This window comes from Eumetopias jubatus, unplaced genomic scaffold (genome assembly GCF_037043125.1).
Source record: "Eumetopias jubatus isolate StellerSeaLion01/CBP00866 unplaced genomic scaffold, mEumJub1_p1.0 scaffold_16, whole genome shotgun sequence".
Classification (NCBI taxonomy): domain Eukaryota; kingdom Metazoa; phylum Chordata; class Mammalia; order Carnivora; family Otariidae; genus Eumetopias; species Eumetopias jubatus.
Window position 1 is genome coordinate 69,912,660 of NW_028274822.1, and position 24,782 is coordinate 69,937,441.

General features: G+C 44.2%; 1 protein-coding gene across 4 annotated transcripts in view; it reads right to left on the reverse strand.

The window, feature by feature from the left end:
- Positions 1-292: 292 nt before the first annotated feature.
- The window catches only part of RNF185 (ring finger protein 185), a 34,927-nt gene continuing 10,437 nt past the window's right edge, over positions 293-24,782 (reverse strand). For 2 of the 4 annotated variants that reach the window (XM_088019373.1, XM_028124669.2), the window contains exons 2-8: positions 16,199-16,249; positions 13,904-14,123; positions 11,250-11,268; positions 8,990-9,102; positions 7,523-7,577; positions 4,735-4,852; positions 293-2,789 (exon numbers count right to left, since the gene is read on the reverse strand). In XM_088019373.1, coding sequence (XP_087875499.1) covers positions 2,692-2,789; positions 4,735-4,852; positions 7,523-7,577; positions 8,990-9,102; positions 11,250-11,268; positions 13,904-14,079 — 579 coding nt within the window. In that variant the 5' untranslated portion in view covers positions 14,080-14,123; positions 16,199-16,249 and the 3' untranslated portion in view covers positions 293-2,691. The remainder of the gene's footprint in view (positions 2,790-4,734; positions 4,853-7,522; positions 7,578-8,989; positions 9,103-11,249; positions 11,269-13,903; positions 14,124-16,198; positions 16,250-24,782) is intronic. The other 2 variants (XM_028124670.2, XM_028124668.2) reach the window with 1 other exon arrangement.

Genomic DNA, 24,782 nt, shown 5'->3' on the forward strand with positions numbered 1-24,782 from the left:
TTGTCCTCAAGGTTCTGACTGTCCACAAGCTAAGCTCCATCTTGGTTGCCTGCAAGCTTAGGGATTCTATACACTGTCAGGACCAGGGCTGTCAGATGGGTCACACCTTGGGCAGGGCTGTGTATGAAGTATTTCTCATCTCTAATTAATGGCTGCCTGAAGCCTTTGCTCCTCGATGTGACATTCCCATGTATGCAGAGGTGTTTTCCTAGAGGCCAGACCAGTGTGACTACTCCCCGACCCATTCATGCCCTGCCCCACCCCCTTACACAAACAAGTCCACAGCTCACAGTAATGTAAAACCATTTGTTTAATTCTAAATCAAATCACTTTCACAACAGTGAAAATTAGTGACTGGTCAAGGTGTGCCACTGTACATGGTGTCATTTTCTGACTGTGGGTGGGACCTGGTCCTAATCCACAAAGGTGGCAGGAGGGGGTGGAGGCCAAGAACACAGACAACACACAAAAGAAAGGAAAACTACCTTGGCAGAGGGGCAAGGTGGTGAACCTGCAGAGGGGTGGTGGGAAGGGGGTTTCCTGTTGGGGCTGGGCCAGCAGTCCCAAGTTGGCTCTCCTGCCCCAGCTCCCAGTAGAGGGTCAGTGGGGACCTAGAAGGTTCAAAATCAAAGGGCACATGACCAGCCTGGCTCTGCTTACAGGTTCCTGGGATGCCCTTGCTGGTGGAGTTCTCCTAGGCTTACTACTTTGTTAGAGAGTCCAAGTGATTTGTCTTCCTATCCCACAACCCTTTTTTAACCTTTCTTCTGGAAACCCATTTCTGTTGGGCCCATCTGACTGAAGTCCTCTCTCTCACCACTAGGTGGGGCTACTACACTGAGCGATCCCACCAATTCACTTATGTTGAGAATTCAGACACCTCCCACCCCCCCACCCCAGTTCCCCAACTTTGGGGACTTCCAGGAGGTGATAAAAAGAGCACTCTTGAGTGGGTGTCCCAAGAATGTTTAAAATCCATCCGGGACCTGTAAAGCTGGTGGCTTAGTCCTACCAAATGGATTCGGCAAACAAAACCACCTATTCAATACTTAGATTTTGTTTGATTAAACACTGAACTCTGGCATTGACAGGTACAGAGGGGAAGGGGTGGGGCCTGTGGAGAGGAGAGGAGGAAGACTTCCCTCATCTTCCTCAAGGTCTTGGTTTCCACATGCTATGCAGAGCCACATCTGGAAAAAAGCACTAGGTGGGGCTTTCTACCATTTGTTGGCTATGGCTGGGGGTGAGCCAGGAGCAGTGTGGACTGGTAAAGTGACAGAGAGGCCCCCAGAGGAAGTCCATCTCCTTCGATCCCTGGAATCTGCTGGAAGGGGCTGGATTTCTAGGAAGAGGCCTGACCAGCACAGTGAGAACCATTCCACAAGTGAACTGTCCTGCTGCCTGGAATCACTCCCTTAATCAGATTCTGAGGAAAAAGTCTGTGAAGTGGAAAAACAAGTCAAGGGCTTGGGAAGATGATTTCCCCTGGAAATTTCCTGGGGAAGACCACACCATATCACCATGATGAGGGTCTCTAGGCCCTGCTGCCTGGCTTTAAAAATCATCAAGAGTTGCTTGCTGGGCAGTTTCATGCTTCTCTCTGGTTTTAGCATAGATACAAGTTTTCAGGGGTATCCACCCAAGCTATACCAAAACCAGGGTCATATGTGGGTCTCCCCACTCCTGCCTCTTCATAAAGGACAATTTGGCTTCTGGGGAAGATGGTCTTCAACATGCAGCTGAGCTGACGTGACAAAGCAGCCAGTTTCCATTGGGTGGGTCTGAGAGGATGCACCCAGAGCTTTTGTAGCCTTGGGGACAGGGCTGCTTGTTCAGTTGTTCTTGCATCAGAGCTCCAAATACCACCAGAGCCCCACTGGCAGGTCTTTCCTAATGAGTAGTCAGTTCCAGCTTCAGCAGTAGTCTCCACTGTGCGTCCTCTGGCAGATGCGCATATTTGGGGAGGAAAGATGATGGGAAATCTGTGACTGAAGCCACATGTCTCTGGGGATAATCTACTCCAGGAAACCAGGAGGTCATTCAAGCCACTCTCTGGAGCCAAAGAGACTGAGCATGTCCCAGAGCCAATAAAAGATCTTTGGATCTCTGGTGAATTCATGAAGTGACTCCCGCTTTAGCTGCTGCAATTATGATCTTTATAAGGACAGCAATTTCTTGCATTTCTGCTGAGGAGGAGGAGATAGGGCAGAGCAGCACTGGGATACAGAGGGAGGAACCTCTCTATATGAGGAGTCCACTGATTTTGGAGGCCACTCACCAAAGGGTATTTAAAGAGATGAAAGAAAGTTTCTATTTGGCTCATCCCTTTGTTTTTATATTAAACTCAGGTAAAATTGTACTGACAGTTTCTCTCTTCCTGCCTCTTTCTTGTGCAGAGTCAGGACCTGCTGAGCTGGCTGGAACAGGATTTCATGGTGTAACTCATGAGAGATGACTCAATGCCAAGGACTGAGGTTATAGCAGGGTGTTTACAGCAGTGGCCATACTCCAAAGTCCTTGACAACTGGTCTTGAGTCCTTAAGCTCTGATGGAGAAGCAAAACTCCTTGATGTGTTACCGACTCCACCGATTCCAGGGATCAGGATTAGCCAGGAAGTCAAACATCAAGAGTGGGTGTGGCATGTCACCAGTCCAGAGGCCCTGCCATGGATGTAGGCTGGGAGCCCAGCATTAGGCAATCAGGAGCCAGAACATGATCACTAGGGCCACAAACAGGAAGAGGCGTGACAGGAACTGCTCATCCACGTACTGGGGTGTTCCAGGGACAGCTGGAGAGACAGGAGGGAGAAGAGAGGGTGTCAGAACACTGCAGCTGTGCACACTGCTGCCCATTTGGGCCAGAAGTCGAGAGCATTAGTGTTCATCTCTTTATAGCAGAACTCTGCATGCTAAAAAGATTTCCAAACCCCAAATAACATTAGGCAAAACAAAACTGAAATTATGAAGATATGCGGAATAATATAACAATGAGGACAAGGTCTCCAGTTTATCCTAAGACAGTTTGGTCTGCAGGTGTAAATTAAACAGGAAACTCAAGAGGAAATAATAAAAGAAAAGCTGTTAAGCATCTTCTGTGTGCTAAGAGTTTTGTACATACATTACTGCTTGGTGAGTATTAGCATTCCCATTTTGTGTAAGAAGAAATTGAAGCACAGGTATGAGGTGACCTGCCCCAAATCACAAGGTTCACGCATTAGTGGCAGAGCCCCACAGTCACGCTATCAGCCTGTCTGCATGCTCCCTTGTGAGTCATGGAGTCTCTAGATTTTGGCACTTTGAGCCGGGGGATGGGGGGGTACAGAGAGCCCCACACAGAGTGCCTTCCTTTTCCAGAGGACAGAAGTAGAGCCCAGACAAGCAAAGTGACTTGTCTCATCCATCACACAGCAAACTAGGGGCAGAGCTAGGCTTCCATTCCTCCTGCTTTGAGGAAAGCTACTATGTACAGCTCCCTGTCCAGACTTTGGGGGAAGAAGAGTAAGAAATCTATATCCAGGATGGGCAAATTTTATCAAATATGACAAAAGAAAACTGTGATTGTGGCAAGGGGATAAAGTGATCCAGAGTCCAGCCTGGCTGTAGAACTCTTTACCTAAGGAACCCAGGGTAAGCCCTGAAGCAAGAAGGGAAGCAAGCTGCCAAGTGGGTTCTTGCTGCCGCCATAGTGTCCTGTCCCTCCTTCAGGGCAGAGCACACCCTGCCCTGTGGGTCTCCTTCCTTTGAGAAAATGCATAAACGAAGGAGAAACCTTTGAGGTGGAGGAGGTAAGGAAGGGCATTCCAAGATCTCTTGGAGCTGTACTATTCCCCAGGTGGGTGCTCTGATGATTCATGCAGGCAGTCAGTCAACAAAGACTTACTGATTGCCTGCAATGTGCCAAGCATCAGGGTAGGGGCTGAGGAAAACTGGGATGACCCAGGAGTAGGTTTCTGTCCCTAAGAGCATAAGCTCCTGGCCAGGAACCACACACTGCTCTCTTATGTACCACACACTGTGCCCAGCACACATGAGGTTCCAATGAGTGCAGCAAGCAGAGCTCAAATGACCTCAGGACCTCTGCAGACTCCATGGTAAGGATCTTGGCCCAGGTGTCAGATTGGGATAAAGTACAGGGCACCCACCTTGCTGCCCTGCTCTATATGGAATACAGGTGGCACCTCAAGCTGGCTGGAGAGAGAAAGGCAGTGGCAGGTAACAGACCCAGAAAGGGAGAAAGCGTTCTCAAAGGGGTGGGGCTTGGGACCAGCCCCACACGTATCCTGAGGGAAGCTGGACAGAGATGCCAGAGAATAGAAAGGCCCTGAATCCTGGTGGGTTGCCTCTCTCCTCTCTGCCCCTAAATGGTACATGCACAGGACTAGGCTTTTCTTCAGGTAGGTATCCTGGGTATCATTTTATTCTTTTTCATTTTATAGGCATAGAGTAGGTCTTGGAAACATGCTGAGCATTTTCTAATTTGTAAAACGGAGCTAAATGCACACCCATCCCACAGGCTTGTGGTGAGGATCCCCTGCATTTGTGATGACAAGCACTTTGAACATGCGTAATATTTAGTAAGTGGGCAATATACACTATCATGACTACCAGTAATCTGAAAAGAATTCACATTTTTGAAAAGGCTGATTGACCAAGCAGTGACAGTTATCTGTAATCTGCATACTAATAAATTCCAAGGAGACTTCAAACAGAATTACCAAGAAAGTAGGGTCTTACCTGGAGGAGGCCGCCCATCATTTATGTTAAATGCTGTGGCAAATATCCCAAAAGGAAATGCCCCAATTCCAAAAGACATCTGGAAACCACCATCTCCAAATCCAAATCCTTGAAATCCCTGTGTGGAAGAAACGCAATTCAGAAGAACAAGAAGCATGTTTTTCCTGCACCTGTCAAACATATCACCTGCAGGTGGCACCTGCCTCTCCTCCCTACCCTCTGCCACCTGTTTCCAAAGGGGAACATTTTTTCCTCCCATTTAGACTGCAAGGCCTGGTGGCCCCTCTGCCCTTCTGGCCTGCAAGGGGTTCTAGCCAAGGAGTTGTGAATGCCAGAAAGGACTGGCTCTGGCCCAAAGTAAAACAATCTGCTGATGCAAGTCAGGCTTCTTAAAGTACCAGGTTTTTCCCCAGAATTCCACCCTACATGCTTTTCTACATGCTTTGTAACAGCAAAATTGGCAACCACCCCTACACCTAATTACAAGGGAACATTGGAACAAGCTGCACATTATTGCTAATAGCAAAAAACTGGAACCCTAATTAACCAACAATGGAGGTCATGATCAATATCGTGATACACACTCTCTAAAGACCATCATGCTGACTAGGCAGCAACACAGAAAAACTCCTGTGACCAAGCTACCAGACAAAACTGAACACTATGTTCACAAGTACATGCCAACATGCAGGTATGGAAATAAGATATAAATAGATATGTATTTTCCCTCAAAGTTTTAATATTTTTACAAAGAATTTAAAAAACATAAAACACTAACTTTTTTCTGATTATTTTTGTATATATACTTGTTATAAGAAACTTACACATTAGAGGAATAATTGACATAGAAAGTCAGAGATCTCCTTATTCACCATTTCATGGCCATGCTCTCCCCAATAACCACTATCAGCAGTTTGGTGTATCATCCCCATAACATGTTCTATACTGTGTCATCTTTCATATGAAAAGACTTAGTAGGAATTGTAACACTGTGAATAAGTAACCCATTTTCTATCTTGACCAAAGTTGCACAGAGTAGAAGGGTAGAGTTTAGATTAGAAACTAGGTCAATATGATCTGAAGACCCATGCTTTTAATTATTGTGCACATCTTACAAAAATTTTCTCTCCTCCCCCACATCCCTAGGTAGATCTTTAGAACAAATGATTAAAAAATAAGAAGAAAATGTACTGGGTCAACTGCTCTCCACAAAGAGCTGATTGGCCTTCACTTGTGAGTCTTTTGTAAGTCATGGAAGTGGCTGTTCCCTATCCCATACCAAGCAGCCTGGCATCCAGCTCCAAATGTCTTCCTAGGTGGCACTACCTTTAAAGCCCAACAGCAGATATAACAAGAGGACAAGCCTACAGAGAAGAAAAACCACCAGTTTTCCATCTTCTCAGCGCAGAGATGCCTCCTACTCAAACCCAGCATGGTTGAGTTTGAGGGCTCCTGGGACCGAAGCTGCCTTACCCAGGAAGGTGCAACTGTTTCATCAGGAACTACCACTTCATTGAGTGCAATCCCAACGATGGACCCTCTGGACTCCCTTTTAGCAACCTCTACACAATTCCACAAGTCCTCACATTTGCTGGGTTTATGTTCCTGGGGCAATGGAGGCAAAAAGCATCGCTGGTGGCTGCAGGTACTTGTATGTGCTAGAGCTACACACAACAGTCATTGAGGCCAGGGCCTCTGGCTTCCTGAGGTTAGGAGCCGATGCTCTCTGTTGAGAAACAGAGCCTGAGAAAGTTCAAGTGATGTCACCTGGTAGTCAAGGGGGGAGAGTTTAGATTAAAAACTAGGTCAATATAATCCAAAAACCCATGCTCTTAATTCTTGTGGGGAAATGAAAAACTCTTGTGACCAAATTATCAGAACAAACCTGAACACTATAGTCATAAGTATGCTCAGGACAATATGTAGAGATGTGGACAAGATACAGATAGGTATTTTCCCTCAAAATTTTTAATATTTTACTCTGGAGAAATGAAAATATACTCATTTGGGGATTCTGGTAGTGTGGATAAATATTTCGCTTTTACAATTTCTTCAGTATTTTAACGAGAAAATTTTAACACTAACATCTGATTTAAATGAGCAAATTTTTTGAGCTAGTGATTTTTCCTAAGAATTTATCCTAGTAAAATAACCATGAACCTGCTCAAAAATGTATCTATAAGTTCACCAGGGTATTTTTAAAATAAAAAAAAGGAAAGGACACAGTTAAATGTCCAACAAAGGATCAAATAATGTTAAGCTCATACAACTGAACACTAAACAGCCTTTAAATAAAATATTACTGGCATGTAAAATCTCAAGATATGTCATTAAAAGTCTCCCTCTCTCTGATACAAACTTCATAAGGGCAGGAATCTTTGCTATGTTCACTGATCTATCACCAGTGCCTAGAATAATGCCCAGCATACCGAAGGCAAATATAGAATGAATGAAATTTTTAAAAAGAGCTACAAAACAGGAGCCAAGTATTGTAAAAAATAAACAAAAATATATGTATACACATCTATAAAATACATGCACATAAATAGATCTATAAAATTTATATATGTGTATACATAATTATAGAACAATAGAAAATAGACCAAAATATGTCCAGTAGTTATCTCTGGATGGTGTGATTATAAGTGATTTTCCCCCCTCTTTTCCTTTGTGTATTTCACAATTTTTCCTTTACTTTTATAATCAGGGAGAAAAAGTGTAGGGCCAAGATGGAAACTTTTAAAGCCATCAGCTCATTTCTAGAAGCTTCTCCTAGCATGTTCCTCACCCCTCTGTTCTCTGGCTCTGGCCTCTGTCCTTGAGGACGGGGAGGGGTCTTCTCTCTGAAACAGAAACACCATAAAATAAATAATTATAAAATGCTTTCAGCTATTGTGAGTGTGGTAGGAGCTCTTCACCAACAGGGTCAGGCCCACCTTGCCCAGCACATGAAGTTACACCAAATTAAACCAAATCCTAACCTTCATTCTACTTGCAACTGTAAAGAAAAGCAGGGAGAAAAATCTGCTTAGTCTAAGATGTTCATCATGTTGCGCTACAGCCTACTCCTCTCACAGGAGCCTGGCCCAGACCGGTTATGAATGCTAGCCAGACACCTTCCCTGGACCTGTGTAATATAGGGGTCACCAATGTTAAAAAGCCCAAATCCAAACTGAACAGGAATGGCCTGTCAGCATAGAGGGCTGAGATTCAGGATCTCTCTGATCTGCCCCTATTAACTTCAGCTTTACCTCCCACTATCCCTTGGTAAGTACTCTACACTTAGCTTTTTGCCTCTGGGTCTTAGCCCCTTCTATCACTCATCCCCAAAATACTGGACTGAGGGCTTGTTAGCCATTACACACTGGCAGGACACTGCCAATACTAAGACTGTGATGGACCCTACTCTTGAGGTGTTTATTCTTTAAAAGGGCTACAACCAATCACAATACAGCATGGGAAGGGACTTCTTGAATAGCGGTATCAACTACATAGGGTGGAAGCAAGGGTGAGAGCAACTAATGTGGGGAAAAAGGGCCACTTCAAGGAGGAGGTAACTTCAGAGCTGCTCATTAAAGATGGACAGAAATTAGTGGAGGAAGAGGGTGTTGAGTAGGACTGTGGAGGGCAGAAGAGGCAGGGGGAAAACAAATACAAAGGCTCATGAATGTGAAAGGGTAAGTTCCTTTAAGAGAAGTCCAGGATGTCTGGATACAAGGTATGCTGGGGTGGGGTCAGAGAAGGTATGAGACACTGCTGGGAGAGTCTAGGGGTGTGTGAGCATGTGCATGTGTGAGACCACACCATGAAGGGCTCTCAGAACCTGTGTTTGTAGAATGACAGACCCATCCACACCTCAAACTCCACAAAGCCTCCCAGACCTCCTGTCCCCTCCTCCCTCTGTACTTTATATCACTGCTGCGGCAACTCCCCTCCGTGCAGACTCTCCTGCTAGACATCCTGCTTCCCAAGCTGCTCCTTCATAGCACTTTGCGTACTTAAAATTGTGATATCTTGTGCACTGCCTAGCACATTGCCTGCGTGCTGGCAGACACTCGGTGGATATTCGTATTACAGCCTGGTGAGGAGCAACTTGGCTTCCCTCCCTTCCTGACCGACTCCCATCTGGATCCCAACTGCCTCAAAAATGAGGGTCTGTAAGCACTAAGTAAAAGGTGGAGTGAGAAGGTGCTGAATGGAAGTGCATTCATGTCCAAAGGGAGGAGTGGGTGTGAGAGGTGCCCCAAGGCCTCACCTGGGGTCCTGCTGCCCAGTGCTGCCCCTGCCATAGAGCGGGATGACCTTATCTCGGCTGATGCCGGCTTTGCAAACTGGACACACTTGTCTGTTAGGTCTGGTCTCCAACCACTGCAAACAGGAGAGAAAAATGTGTGAATGGTGCAAGCCCACTACAGAGCAGTCATAGCCAGCAGAAAAACATGGACCAAAGGCCTCAAATTGGAAACAGCAGCACCAGCAGGGAACACTTCAAGGAACCCAACTCTCTGATTCCTGTTCCTGGCACTCAATAAATATTTACTAGTGGTGAAATCAAAATTGCTTTTAAACACCTCATAATTAAACAGGATTCTTCATGCTTCATTACTTCTAGGGGCTCCCTGCAACACAGCAGGAAGGAACTGCAAGCCTGGAGCTATGCCAAGGGGTCTGACAGACCCAGCCTCAGTTTAGGTTGTGGGTGCTGGTATAATGAACTTTAAATCTCTGCCTTCCCCAACAGATCAACTGTATTACCCTGGCAGCCAAATTTTGCTTTCTGTGACTTCTCATTTTTACAGCATTTCCTCAACAACTTTGTATCCCAGACATCAGCATCTGGACATAACCTCACCATTTTCTGGTGATCTACTATGTGCTAAAAGATAGGTTTTGCTTATTACCTAAATTTGCTTAGTGTTTTTTATGTACTTTCATTGATTTTTGCATTCAACTGTTTTTTTCAATATTAAAAACACCAGAATTCCGTTTTGGGCTTCCCAAGCTCTTTCACTGGCTAAAAACATTCTGCTTAACTTTCCTCTAAAATAAAATAAAAATGGGGCGCCTGGGTGGCTCAGTTGGTTAAGCGACTGCCTTCGGCTCAGGTCATGATCCTGGGGTCCCGGGATCGAGTCCCGCATCGGGCTCCCTGCTCAGCGGGGAGTCTGCTTCTCCCTCTAACCCTCTTCCCTCTCGTGCTCTCTCTCATTCTCTCTCTCTCTCTCAAATAAATAAAATCTTTAAAAAAAAAATAAATAAAATAAAATAAAATAAAAATGATAAAAACATGTTATCTGCAGTGTCTTAGAATAATTTAATTCATATATATTTTCTCAACATTTATCTTAGAACATAATTGCATCTTTAGACCAAATAATCTAGTTTATTATATAAATGTGAATCTAGGATTTCAGGGTCAGCAGCATTTGAAAGGGAAAGCAGCATTTGATGATTTTATATCCCACTTCCTTTATCCTACTGTTGAAAGCTTCAAACCTTAAGTTATGTGCTCTTTATAAATTTCCAGCAGATAAATTTATAAATTTACTAGGTCTTGCTAGAGTCAGAATGAACAGCCCTTAATGTAGTGGGAACCCCTCTCTTATTTCCCTTGCTTCTTTCTCCCACCTAGATTCTGAGGCTCTAGAGCTCTGGAACTTCTGTCCTCCCCCTACATTCCTAAGCCACCTACTAGTGTGGGGCTCTTTTGCCAACAACCGTGGAGACAGTCAGCTAGCTCACAGTGATTATTCACAGCCAGTTGTGGATGCCAGGCCCTGCTATCTCACTAAGCACGTGCCTGGGTCTTGGTGAATACTTAACTGACTGGTTTTCATAATAATCTAGGGGTGCCTGGGTGGCTCAGTTGGTTAAACGACTGCCTTCGGCTCAGGTCATGATCTCAGGGTCCTGGGATCGAACCCCACATCGGGCTCCCTGCTCGGCAGGAAGCCTGCTTCTCCCTCTCCCACACCTCCTGCTTGTGTTCCCTCTCTCGCTGTCTCTCTGTCAAATAAATAAAATCTTTAAAAAAATAATAATAATCTAAAGCTGGGAAAACAGACTTTTCCCCTCTCACAAAATCTCTCTGTTGAGACCAAAAAAATTACTCCCTTCCTAACATTTTCAAGACCTTTATGGGTACGGAGAACAGCTGATATGCTAGAAGGTTCTTTTTGTAAAGGCAGAATCTCAAAAGTAAAAACTTAACATACTATCAAATCCTATTCTACAAATGGGAATCTGTGAGCCAGAGAGGTGGTGGCCTGCTAAGGCCACAAAGACCATCAGTAACAGAGTGAGGACCATCCCAGGTACTACATGGACCCCTTATTTTCAGCAAGTACCTGTCAGTGGGCAGGTGTATAAAGAGGGTTGGGGGAGAGGGTGGTAAAACAAGCAAATGAGCCCACAAACAGGGGAGATTGCAGCTTCTGATAGTAGTCTCCCGAGACTAGGGGTGTCTTGTGCAACCAGAGCTGATGAAAGACAAAGTAAAATAAAACGCATCTTACCTGATGTAAACACGGCCAACTGCCAGAGTCCCCAGGGCAACCAGTCATCAAGGAGAAAGAGAATGGGGGTAAAGGAAGAAAAGTACTTTCATTAGCAGAACACCGAGGGTGGGAGCAGAAAAATGGGAACACAGGGTGGAACTCTAGAGCCCTGCAACCCCACTGTCTGCGGGGAATCACTAGTATCAGAAATTAGAAAAGACTGGGCTAAAATCACAGGAAAAATTAGGCAATAGAGATAAGACCCCAGTCTCTACCCCTGGGATCTTACTTGTAAAGGACCCCCAGGTCCCAAACCCAGCTTCTCTACAAGTCAAGCTTTGAAGGATTGTGGCCTCTGAGGAATCCAATATAGGCTAAAGACCTTCTGTGCAGAAAAATTCATGGGGGCATTCTCATACACACATGCACACACACATACACATACTATTTCAGACTCCATTTCAGTGGGTTCATAACCTCCTAAGGCTCACAATGTGTGACTCTATATCTGGTTTAAGAAAAATCTTCAGGCTGTCCTCAATCTTGAATGCTCTGCCGGCAGGAAGTAGTTTAAAAGGTCAAGTTTAGTATAAAAAAACATCTTTAAGTAATGAAAAGGATGGAGATGCTGCTCAGCAGAAAGGGCTACCTTCACAGCTTAACGAAGTTGTACTACAGTGAATTGCTGCTCAGTCCCTCATTTTTCAAATAAGGAAACCAAACTCAGAAACAAGAAACAACTAGCCTGTGGCACCAGGACTAAAAAGTAAGTTTCCTGACGTCCAGTTTTTTGTCCCTTCTATCACCCAGCATTGGGTGCAAAAAATGACATTTAGAGAACTGAAGGAAAAGTTACTCTAACTCCAAATTTTTCACTTTTACTCTCTTGATTTATTCATCCAACTAACAGATATCCACTGCACACCTCCTGTGTGCCAGGACAGTGGAAAATGTGGACATGGTTTCTGTCCCTCATAAAACATGACTCCTCTAGCTGAGTAAAATTTGTTGGACTCAGAGGCTAATCCCTTTCTCAGTTCCTGAACCACAGTTTAGCCCCACCATCCAGACATGCAATCTCCCTGGATAACAGACCCACCTGGCATTTGACTCCTACATTAACCTTGCAATGTCATTCCAAACTGAGCCCAACATACACCAAATCACAGATCTCCACTGGTAACCTCCCTTGAAGGCTGTGAGGGGAGAAGTGGAGGTGACTTCCTTTAGGAGAAGTTCAAAATTATAACAAAGATGGTGACCACTTCAATTTATTAAGCAACTATTGTGTGCCAGGCCATGGTTGACTAGCTTTTCATTTGTTAATGTCACTGGAGGGTCATATTAACCTATGACGAAGTGTAATTATCTCCCTTTTACAGATGAGGAAACTCAGGTACAGAGAAGCTTGCAGATTTGTCCAGGGACAAACCACTCTGATAGGAAGCATCTGTTTCATTTTAGAGTCTGTGTTTTTATTAATGGTACCTTGATTTATTCTTAATTTTGTCACTTGTTTCAAGTCCTGGTTTTATAATGCCCCAGAGAATCTCCAATTTTTAGAAAACAACAGTTTCTGCGTAAAACTTAATGATTAGGGCAAGAGCTGCCAGAAAAAAATCTGCCCAAACAAAATCTGCCCCATCCTATTTATTCAATAAATTTATCTCTTTATCTTAAACTCCCTTAAATACTACTTAAATGACCCCTTCTTCACACCAGTTCCCTGCTCAAAAATATTCCACAGATTTATGTCCTACTCAATCAAATTTGAGTTTGATAATCTGGCCCAACCCTCTCTTAACCAGTCTTGTTCCCTAACACTTCCGAGCCCCCCATCCAGGGCGCTATCTGAGGTTCACAGCAGTGTCAGGGTCTCAGTCTCATATCCAAGAGTGCATATGTCTATCCCCATAAAATGCCTGCCTTGGTGGGGGGGGCACATACTCTTTGCCTTATCTGCCATTCTTACCCCTCCACTTAGCCCAATTCACCCTTCAAGGTCCAGCTCAAAATCAAGGGAGAATAAAATCTCAACATTTACCCAGAACCTCAGATCCAGGAGGGACTTCTATAATGACGGAGGCCAGAATGAAACTAACCCTGCCACTTCATTTTGATATACATAAAATAGAACAACAATTATTAGGATCATTGCTAACACACAGTATTCCGTGTGTGCTATGTGCTCTTCTAAGCTTTTTATGTATTTTGAGTCATTTGATTGCTCACATACAACCCTGTAAAATGAGACAGAGTGTGTGTAAGCACCTTGCCCAAGGTCATCCAGTAGGGAGGTGGCAGAGTCAGAATTCAGAACAGGAAGTCCGGCTCCACTGTCCTTGCTCAACAGCGTACCACAGTATAACCACTGTACACACTGCCTCTTCATTCAGCCCAGCAAGTGGTACACAGCAACTGCTCACTAACTGGTGAGCATTTTCACTTTAGAGGTGGAGGTACAGAGTCCAGAGCGGGGACAGGATTTGCCCAAGGCCACTCAGCTCACCATCAGCAGAACTGGGACAAGAACGCAGGGCTCCTGCTTCTTGGACCTGATTGTATCATGAGACCCAAAGTGGGTGGGAAAACTCCTGTTCCAAAGCTGCCCGGGCCACAGGCTTTCTAAACCTGGCAGTGTGTCTTCTGGGGGTGGTGGCAGGGGTACTGACCAGAAGAGGTGGCCACACAGGCTGATGACGGCGTCCTTGGCTGTGTCCAGACAGATGTTGCACTCGAAGGTGCTGTCCTGCCCTCCACTCTCGCCAGCACCATTGCTGCTACCGCTGGGGCCCCCTGCACTGGAGTTCTCAGGGGATGCAGAGGTCGAGGGCCCCTTGCTCGCCATCCTTGGCTGTCAGACTCTGACTGAAGATTCTCCCCAGGAAAATCCTGAAAGGCAGAGAGCCCTTGATTGCCCATTTCTGCAGCCCTCTCTCCCCAGCTTCCATGGCAATATCCCCATCTTCTCTCAGCTCCAGAAGTTCAGATGATGACTGAACCCCTACACAGACTTTGCAGAGGCTGCAGAGGATGATACTCATGGGGCGCTACCCAGAAAACAATGACTCAAAAACTTTCATGAACACAGCCTAGAATGTACCACACAAAACACACTGCACAAATACAGAACATCCTCCATCCAGATGGCTCTCCAAAGGAACTGAGACCTTTTCTCATATGTCTTTACATTCTCCCAGGAGAACCAATCCAGGTATACGTGCTCAATAAAACTAAATGTTCACAGGCTGGCCTCTAACTGGACTGCCTCTATATTGGCGGGTGAATCTGCTTAGACCAGAAGGCTTTTGTCACTGCTGTACATAGAAAACCAGTATTAGTTACCATGAGTGAAAGATAAATACAAATATATAATGACAGAAAAGCTGTTTATCCTCATACCGAAATCTGGCACATTCATATAATACTTTGGGCAAACCTGATCTGGTCCAATCTCTTCAGGAAACTGAAGCCCAAGACCTGTCCTCTAATTGACTAATGTGGAGCTGAGACCGGGACTCATGACATCCAGTCTGTAATCAAACCACTGTACCACCACAGATCAAGTTGGCCACCAAATGCTGGGAAAAACAAACCGTTGTTCAATATTGCCTCCAAATCAAAGAACCTGCCAGGAGCTGAACAAGAAAGAGGACAAGACCAACACCAAGGATACCCAGAAATTCTGGGTGCAGATTAAGAATCTGTGAAGAGCTTGGTCTGGCCACCCCCACCATCTTAGAAATTCCAAGCAGGAATGCTGGCTGGTTTATCATAGCCAGAGAACCAGCAGCTTCGATGCTGGCTTCAGTTGAGCCTACAGCTTGCTAGGTGTTTTGAGAACCTCCCTTCTCCTCTGTGGGCCACAGTTTTCTCATCTGTAAACTAAGGCACTGGACTACATGGTCTCCTAGTTGTCCCCTTCCAGCTCTGAGACTGTGAGGCTCCAGGTCATCTCATCCATTCTTTCCAAAGCAGGCGGCCCTACCATAAGTATGGGACTCACCACTGGAGCACCAAAAGACTGCTCTGATTCCAGCTTCCAAAGTTTGAAGACGTTAACGACCAAAAAGCCAGAAGTCTTCTCTGACCAAGAAGCCTTCCTACACACCACCAACTTAGAACTCTGGACTCACAAGCATCCCTCACCATCACAGCAGCTCAGTGACTTGAGCAGGGAGAGAAGACCAGCTCACTGCCACTTTTTCACTCAGTTACATCATTTTACATAATGTCCCAGAAGGGCAGCTGGCTGCTGGCAGCACCAGTGCCTTACTGGCCTCAGCTCCAAGACTTTCCCCCTGACCCAGTGCTTCTTCCTCTCCACATGCAACTGTTCTCTTCTTCTTAGGATGCAGCCTGCTTCTGAGGGCCATGTTATGGCCCTCAAATGTCATTCCAGCTCAAGTACCTGACCTATGTGAGTTTCCTTAGAATATGTTTATCTTTTAAAATTAAGGACTGTGTGGGCACCTGGGTGGCTCAGTTAAGCATCTGCCTTCAGCTCAGGTCATGATCCCAGGGTCCTGGATCAAGTCCTACATCAGGCTCTCTGCTCAGTGGGGAGTCTACTTCTCCTTCTACCTTTCCCGGCTGCTCGTAATCTCTCTCACTCTCTCTCAAATAAATAAAATCTTTAACATTAGGGACCGTGTGTACAGACGTGGAAAGACAATCATAAAGTCAGGTTAACTGATCAATCTTAATGATAGTCTCCTGATGTGATGCAATAGGAAGTACACATCACCAACAATGAAGCACTCTTAAAACATAGACTCTAATCATGTCTCCAAAATAAATTACCCATTTACAGAAAATATGGGGCACAGAAGCACATGTTTAACAACTCCAGGAGGCAATCAGCAAATCCAGAATGTGGGATCTTTTACAGGACAAATAATCCAAGTTCTTAAAAAATAAATAGCATAAGTGGGACATGGAGTTCTAAATTGAGACTTGAGACATACCAACCACTGAAAGTGTGTGGATCTCACTGGAACCAGGTTCAAACAAACCACCTGTAAAAAGACACTTGTGAGATGACTGTCAAAAATTAGATTTAGCCTAGGTATTAATTGATATTGAGGAATTATTGTTAATTTTATTGAGTATAATGGTATTGCATAATTTAAAAAATACTCATCTGCTAGAAATACTTATTTTTTAAAAGATTTTATTTGAGAGAGAGAGAGCATGAGCAGAGGGAAGAGGCAGAGGGAGAGGGAGAAGCAGGCTCCCTACTGAGCAGGGCTGGATCCCAGGACCCCAGGATCATGATCTGAGCCTAATGCAGACACTTAACCAACTGAGCCACCAGGTGCCCCTAGAAATATATACTTAAATATTTATGAAGAAATGATGCTTGGGATTTGCTTTAAAAACTCCAGGGGGAGAAGTGAAAATGGAGAGAAAAGACTAACAACAGGGAAGGTGATGGTTGCTGGAGCTGGATGATGAATGAGGGTTTATTCCATTAGCTTATTTTTGTGTGTGCTTGTACATTTCCATAATAAAAGGAATTTTTAAAAAGGTTAGGTTGCAGAAGAGTATGTGCCTGAACTTATTTGGGTAAAAACAAAATATATAAAAGAATACACATATACATACACACACACAAAGAAAATGTCTAGAAGTCACACACTAAACTATCAACAATTATTTCTGGGATTAGGGGCTGTGGAACTTCGAATTTTATACTCTTATCCTGTTTTAATGTTTTATGATAGGCAGGTATTACTTTTACAATAACGTTTAAAAAAACTGTAAAATGTATGTATAATACTACATTTATTAAATAATGAAATATAAATATTAGAAAATGTCTTTTAAAATGTGGAAAAACATACCAAACTGTTAATGATGACTATCTGTATTGGTGGGGACTTAGAGGTGGTGACATATTTTCTAAGTCCGCCCCATTTACAAAACTGACATTTTTACATGTATTAATTTTGAAATCAGACAAAAGAGTAATAGTACATCTAAAAACAAAAAACAAACAAACAAAAAAACCCTTCTGGGGCATCTGGGTGGCTCAGTCAGTTAAGCATCTGCCTTCAGCTCAGGTCATGATCCCAGGGTCCTGGAATGGAGCCCCAGGTCTCAACGGGCTCTCTGCTCAGCAGGGAGTCTGCTTCTCCCTCTCCCTCTGCTCCTCCCCCTTCTCATGCGCATGCGCACCCGTGTGCACACTCTTTCTCTCAATAAAATCTTAAATAAAATAAAATAGGTAAAAAAACTTCCCAGCGTTCCAGTTTTCCCCAATCCTGAAAAGCTCGGAGTTCAAGTCCTGACTCCACCACTCTGAGTAGATACCTTGATGGCTACAATCTTTTTTTTTTTTTTTTTTACAATCTCTTTTTTCACCTGAAAAGTAACAGTGTCGTGCCTTCTACAGGACTGCAAAGGTGGCCCTATGAGGTAATACAGTGACCCAGAAGGTCCAACAAGGTGAGGGGTCGCTGCTACTGGGGAGACATACATAGACACCCCTTATCCTGGTTCATTACCCTCTCTTCTCCCTGGACCCAACAAGGCTCTGCATGGCTCATACTCCTAAGGGAAGGAAGGCTTAAGGGGACAGTCAGGATCAAGGCAGGTGTTAGGGTGGGAATGGTCAGAGGACAGTAACAGAACAGCTCAGTTTGCAGACAGCAGCAGGCTTACAGCAGGTTAGGCACTGGGACAGGCCTGCACATCCCAATTCCAAGCAGACCATGTAACTCTCATTCTAATTCTTGGCAGACTGACCACGTGGTCCCTACTCAGGCTCTAAAGCCTCCCCCTAGTAGGCACTCAAATATTTGCTGAGTGAATGGGTGTGGGCATGTATGACTGGTTTTGGTCAACAGGCCAACTGCTCACAAACCTCTCTGCAACACATCCTGCGCCCCAGAACCACGCAGCTATCCCTGAAGCCTTCTCTCCTCACCTTCTCCCTACCCTCACGTACAGGAACCTCACCACAGCGAGGCAGCATTGCAGAGATGAGCATCATTCCCTGGGGACTGTCTACTGAACACCTGCAGAAGAAGAGAATGTGGCTACAGCCTCCTGGGCCCAGCAGGAGTGGGACAATGGTCAGAGGACAGAGGGCCCTGGTTGGCTCAGGAAGTGGACAAAATAAAAGGGAAGCAGGCCCTGAGCATGCCTGAGCTGCCATCCTACTAAATCTTTCTCCTGGTCCTGGTAGGGACTATGAACTTCAACCCGACCACACAGCAGTCTTGTTGTAGCTGGTTCTGAGCCCCTGTCCCTACTCTGACAATTCTTCACTCCTGATCTGAATCTACTTTCTGCTTTTCAAGCACATTCACATCTATTACCACTTTGATCCTCACTCCACTTTACAGATGAGGATACAGGCCAGGGAGGTTAGAGGACTTACCCAAGGCCAGGCAATCATACAGCACCAAATTCAGACTTTCCAACACAACACTGGCACTCTTTTCACTCTTACATATTACCCTTTAACATGTAGCTTTACAAAATTAAATACCTGGTCTTTTTTCCCCTCAAGTTTATTGTACAATGCTGTAACTTTTGTGTTCTTTGAAGTGAACGTGAAGCATGCATTTATGCTTTCAATCAACAGATCTCTAGTACCAACTACATTTAAGGCTTGGGGCTACCAGCTGTGTGTGTGGAGAGAAGTCTCAAAGAGCATGGCCAAGTTGAGGCTCTGGAATCTGGAATAGGAGCTAAGGAAGACACATGGGTAATTACAAGAATTCTTAACAAGGGGCTCCATCAAACTTGCCTGTTTTTCCTAAACAAGGCACCCTCCCAGAAATCTGGTTCCTAGACCCCCTCAGTGATTTAAATAGAATTTGGATCTGGACAGTGCCCAAGAATGTGTATTTTCAAATAAATGCCCCTACCTTCCACACCAAGTGATTCTTTGATGAACTTTTGGAAACTCAGCTCTCAAACAGGGAAGAACTCTACCAAAAGCACAAAGCAATATGACACAGCACAGAATTTGGGAGGGACAGTGACCTCAGGGTCTATCCTTCAGAATGCACAACCCCCAGCTCCAGTACACAGAGACTACGAAGAAGTCAGATAAACTTGGGGGATGGGGGACAAGTCAGCGGAGATCTCAGACCAGTCAGCACCTGGTCCATCCAAGACAGAGCCGACCATTAAAGAAACAAATTCATACCTAGTTTCAAAAAACATTCCTAAATGAGATGTCCAGGTTGGCACATGTGATGCTGGGACTAAAGCAGATTTGCAATACTTAATGATCCCTTAGGAATGCAGAGCCTGGAAGCTGAAACGGACCTAACATCCTCACTCCTATTACTTTCCCAGAGCTGGCCTGGTCTACCTCACAGGAACTGAGCAAGGAAGAGAACAGAAAAGTTGCATACCCCTTCAGGAAACACTGGGGAACTTGACTTCATGAAGAAATCTCTTTGTAGCATTCTTGTATTCAGATCTCAAGTTCTAGAGAACTGCAGTTTTCAAAATCTGCCTTCTTTGTGCCTTTAAACTCTAAGAATTCCTGGACCAGGGTATGCCGAGGCATCTAAGAATGTTAATCCTACTGACGACGATTACAAATTTGGGTGATAAATGATTGCCACGATCCCAGAGGATACCCAGCAGAGTTCTTGTTCCTGTGGGCACATGCTTGTTCACATGGAAGCTTTCTGCCAGAAACTGTAGCTTGCCTGAGCCTGTCTGTGCTGTTCATTAGGCTGCTGCTGGACCACATGCAGGCAGAGATGAGAGGTGCATTCTGAAAATGTCTACATCACACTCACAGAAGGCTGGAGTAGGAAAAAATCTAACTAAGTTGATTGGAACTTGGAACACACAGAAACCAAGCTCTAAAATTTTAGTCTAAATGTTGTTTAGGTAGGTCCCTAGGCTAGCTCACAGAAGCTTGGCCCTAAAATATAGGATCATGGGCATGAATGACCTTCCACATCCAAAAGGACAGAGGGAGCTGAGACTAGCCTCTTTTCTTTGGGGCAGCACTGGTCCTTTTTTATGGCATCCTTTAACCTCCCTATCTGTTCAAGCAATCCCTCTCTTATCTTCAAAGATCTATTTTTTTTAAGAATTTTTATTTGACATAGAGAGTGAGAGAAAGCACAAGCTACAGGGAGGAGCAGAGGGAGAGGGAGAAACAAGCTCCCTGCTGAGCGGGCAGCCCAACCAAGACCCTGAAATCACAACCTGAGCCAAACACAGACAGACGCTTAACTCAATGAGCCACCCAGGCACACCATCTTCAAAGATTTATTAAAGATCTTATTTGTCAAGTATTCAGGATACAGAGATAAAGGGTTTCAGTCTAAAGGGGAACATAGTCAAGTAAACAAGGCAGCCTAGCTTGCTGAGTGCCGACAGAAGTATGTACAGAGTGCATGACTGCAGGGCATGCTGGGGAGACACAGAACACAGGGCACATATGGGTGTGGTAAGGCAGCAAGGGCTAGGACTAAGGCAGGAAGAAAGGCCTTAGAGTCCTTGTGCCCTTCATATTTGAGTGGGGACTCTGGGATCAACTGTTCCTACTTCTTCACGTTTTCTTCCGGTATTTCTGAATCGAAAGGGTTTTCTTTGTTTTGGTTTAAACTTCAGTGCTTTTCCTTTTTTTTTAAGATTTTAATTATTTGTAAGAGAAAGAGTGAGAGAGAGAGAGAACGAGTTTGGGGGAGAGGGAGAGGGAGAAGTAGACTCCCTGTTGAGTAGGGAGCCCTATGTGCGACTCGATCCCAGGACCCTGGGATCATGACCTGAGCCGAAGGCAGACACTTAACTAACCGAGCCACCCAGGCACCCCTTCAATGCTTTTCATTAAACTTACCAGGTTTCAAAAGAAAAGGAAAAGCAAGATTTGGATGATCACTGGCACATACTTTTAAGGGTCACCCAAGAGCTAACTTTTATCATCCCTCGTATCACTGTCTTACAATGTTCTTTTAACTTTTTATGGACTTTTGTCCTTAAAAACTAGCATGGCAGGGGCACCTGGATGGCTCAGTTGGTTAAGTGTCTGCCTTCAGCTCAGGTCATGATCCCAAGGTTCTGGGATGGAGCCCTGAGTTAGGCTTCCCTGCTCAGCTGGGAGTCTGCTTCTTCCTCTCCCTCTGCCCCACCCCCTACTTGTGCGTGAGAACTCGTGCTCTCTCTCTCAAATAAATAAATAAAATCTTTAAAGAACAAAAGCCAAAAAACAAAACTAGCATAGCAGAGGAATTTGATGGCTTTGGGTTCAAATCTCAGCTCTGCCACTTACGCAGTAACTTTATACATTATTTTCTCTCTGAGCCTTTGTTTTACTCCTATGTGTAAAAGGGGCTATTACCTTCCTCACAGGAGAGTTTATAAGAATTAAGGAGATAAAACAATAAGGGACCAGCACAGTGCCAACAGAGTTAAGTGCTTGAAAGATGTTAATCTCACCTTCACTCTCAGGTCTCACAAAGTACACTGAAGGTGTACTACAGAGCTATGTAGTCAGCAGGTACTTCATTAATTTGCTTAATGAGTAAGTCACAACTTCCCTTTCTGAATGACCATCATTCTTTGAAGGCATAGTAAGTGAAACATCAGAACTGTGTATGAGAAAATCCAGAATGGGATACTTAGTTTGATCCAGGCAAAATCAGATTGTCACCAAAAGTTTTAAAATCAGGAGCCATTTTTAATATTTACTATCACCATGAATAATGTCAGCTAACACTCAGCACCCTTTACATGAATTATTTCATTTAAACTTCACAACCCGCCTTTGCAGTAAACACTACTATCCCATTGTTAGCATCCCCTGGGGTGTCAAATTAAGGCTTAGAGTAGTTAGGTCATTTGACCAGAGCCAGTCAGAGGCAAAGCTTCCCAACTCCCAAGCCAATGTGCTTAACAGACAGCACCTCAGTGATCTGTTTGTGTGTCTTTGTCCTTGGGCCCAGCTTCCAGGTGCCTTACTCAGAACAGGGCCAGGCACCTGAAGAACACCTCATAAATGTGCGTGGGTTGATAGATCTGATAGCCAGACTTAGAACTATACAACTCGATATGACTCAATTTAGCCAACTGAAGTAGTGGAAATCAGTATCCTAAAAGACCAAAATTTCTTCAGGGATGTTTTTCAGAACTGGAAATATCACATAAACATAACCGTTTTAAAGTAATTTTTTAAAAATTAAGTATTGCTCAAAACTCTGAAACAAATGAAAAAAATTTTTATTTTAAAGATTAGGGATCTGCAACCAGAAAAAGGTTTGGGTTTTCCCAAATTGGTACAACCTCTATTAGAGATAACTACTGATACAGAGCATTAACTATTCATTTATCTGTCTATTGCTTACTCTAAGACACCTCCTAGAGCCACGAGCACAGTGCCTGACACAAAGTAAATGTTTGATAAATGTATGTGAACGAATAATGGGGATCTACTAATTTCAAATTCAAACCAATATAACTGCATAAAATATTGTAATAAAGAAAAACATTTTCAGATTGGACAGACCTCAGTTAAGGGGGGTGGATTTCTAGTATAATACAGTGGAGGAAGAATCTGGAACCAGAAGACCTAGTCTGACACTCAGCTCTACCACTCACTAAGCCAGAGTCCTCACCTGCAAATGGAATAACTGTGTCTGCCCTTCATTATCAGAAAAGTTTTCAAAATGAGGGTTCTGCTTTTGTTTTCATGTAGTCAGTAAATCCTTATTAATACAGAATCTATAAAATCTCATTAATTCAGATTTTACCTGAGGTTGAGCTAAAGAGCTCTAAAATAGTCGGAAGGTAGAGTATAAAAAGAAAATAAATGATGAAATTTAACTAATTAAGGAGAAAACTTTCTAAGAGTTTAATAACACACAGCTCATACTTGACAAAACAATGATCTCACTTCTCCTTTGAATAGGAGGTCCTAAGGAGAACCATCAGGAGAACATATGTAAGATAAACCAACTATGGTTTAAAATAATAAAACCAGGAGCGCCTGGGTGGCTCAGTTGGTTAAGCGTCTGTCTTCGGCTCAGGTCGTGATCCAGGGGTCCTGGGATGGAGCCCCGCATCGGGCTCCCTGCTCAGCGGGGAACCTGCTGCTTCTCCCTCTTCCTCTGCCTACTGCCCTTCCTGCTTGTGCTCTCTCTCTCTGTCAAATAAATAAAATAATACAACCAAAATGACACCATTTTGAATATGTAATATTGACTTTTACAAATCAGGTTTGTGTCCTGAGCCACTTGATGCTAACTGTCAGAGCAGTTTGGGAAACATTTGGAGAATGCCAAGAACTATGCTCAATGATAAATCAAAGCTCTGGTTCCTGCCCTCAAGAAGTCTATGGTCTAGTCATAACTGTCATTTTTTAAAAAAGAATCTCATTGAAAAATGCCTCTGCAGAGATGGTAGTGCTAAGAAAAGACAAGTAATTTTCCTGGGCTTTTGCCTAGGACCCACTCCCATATTCAGAGAGCTGTCCCTCTTTAAAAACTGCCCCCATGCCTATACCACATGGCACTTCTGAGGAGCAACTGGGAGCATGGATATCAAATAATCAAGTGCTATAGAGACTACCAGGGAAGTCAACTTGGTGACTGATCCAAGAGTGGAATGGCCAGCCAGACCCCTAGGCCATTTTGCACAGAAACAGTCACACAGCCTGCTGCTTCTGACCTCTGTGTGTCCTTAGACCACCATTTAGTCGTGCTTTGCTCCCACTGCTCAATGAGATGTACCCATGACATCCCAGCTGATGTGAAGAGTAGAAAAGTAGGAGCCATGAGGCTCTTAAGCCAAAACCCACTTGGTAGCTTCTTCCCTACTTTATTTTTTTTTTAAGATTTATTTATTTGAGAGAGAATATGACAGAGAGAGAGAGAGAGCACACGTGCGTGCACGCACAAGACAGGGGAGGGTCAGAGGGAGAAGCAGATTCACAGGGAAGCCTGATGTGGTACTCGATCCTGGGACTCCAGGGTCATGACCTGAGCCGAAGGTAGTCGCTCAACCAGCTGAGCCACAGAGGCACCCCGTTTTTTCTCTACTTTAAATACTACATTTCTGGCAATGATTTCTTAGATAAAACATCAAAGGCAAAGGCAACAAAAGAAAAAAAAATTAGACTTCATGAAAATTTTTAAAATTTTGTGCACCAAAAGACATTAAACAGAATAAAAAGGCAATTCACAGAATGGGAGAAAATATTTGCAAATCATGTATCTGAGGGATCAATACCCAGAATATATGGAAAACTAAAACTTGGGGCACCTGGGCGATTCAATCAGTTAAGTGTCTGCCTTTGGCTTGGGTCATGATCCCAGGGTCCTGGGATTGAGCCCCACATTGGGCTCCCTACTCAATGGGGAGCCTGCTTCTCCCTCTCACTCTGCCCCTCCCCCTGCTTGTGCTCTCTCTGTCAAATAAATAAATAAAATCTTAAAAAAAAAAACCTCTTAAAACTCAACAACAATGAAACAACAATCCATTTCAAAAATGGGCAAAGGAGGGGCACTTGGGTGGCTCAGTTGGTTAAGCATCTGCCTTCAGCTCAGGTCATGATCCCAGGGTCTTGGGTCA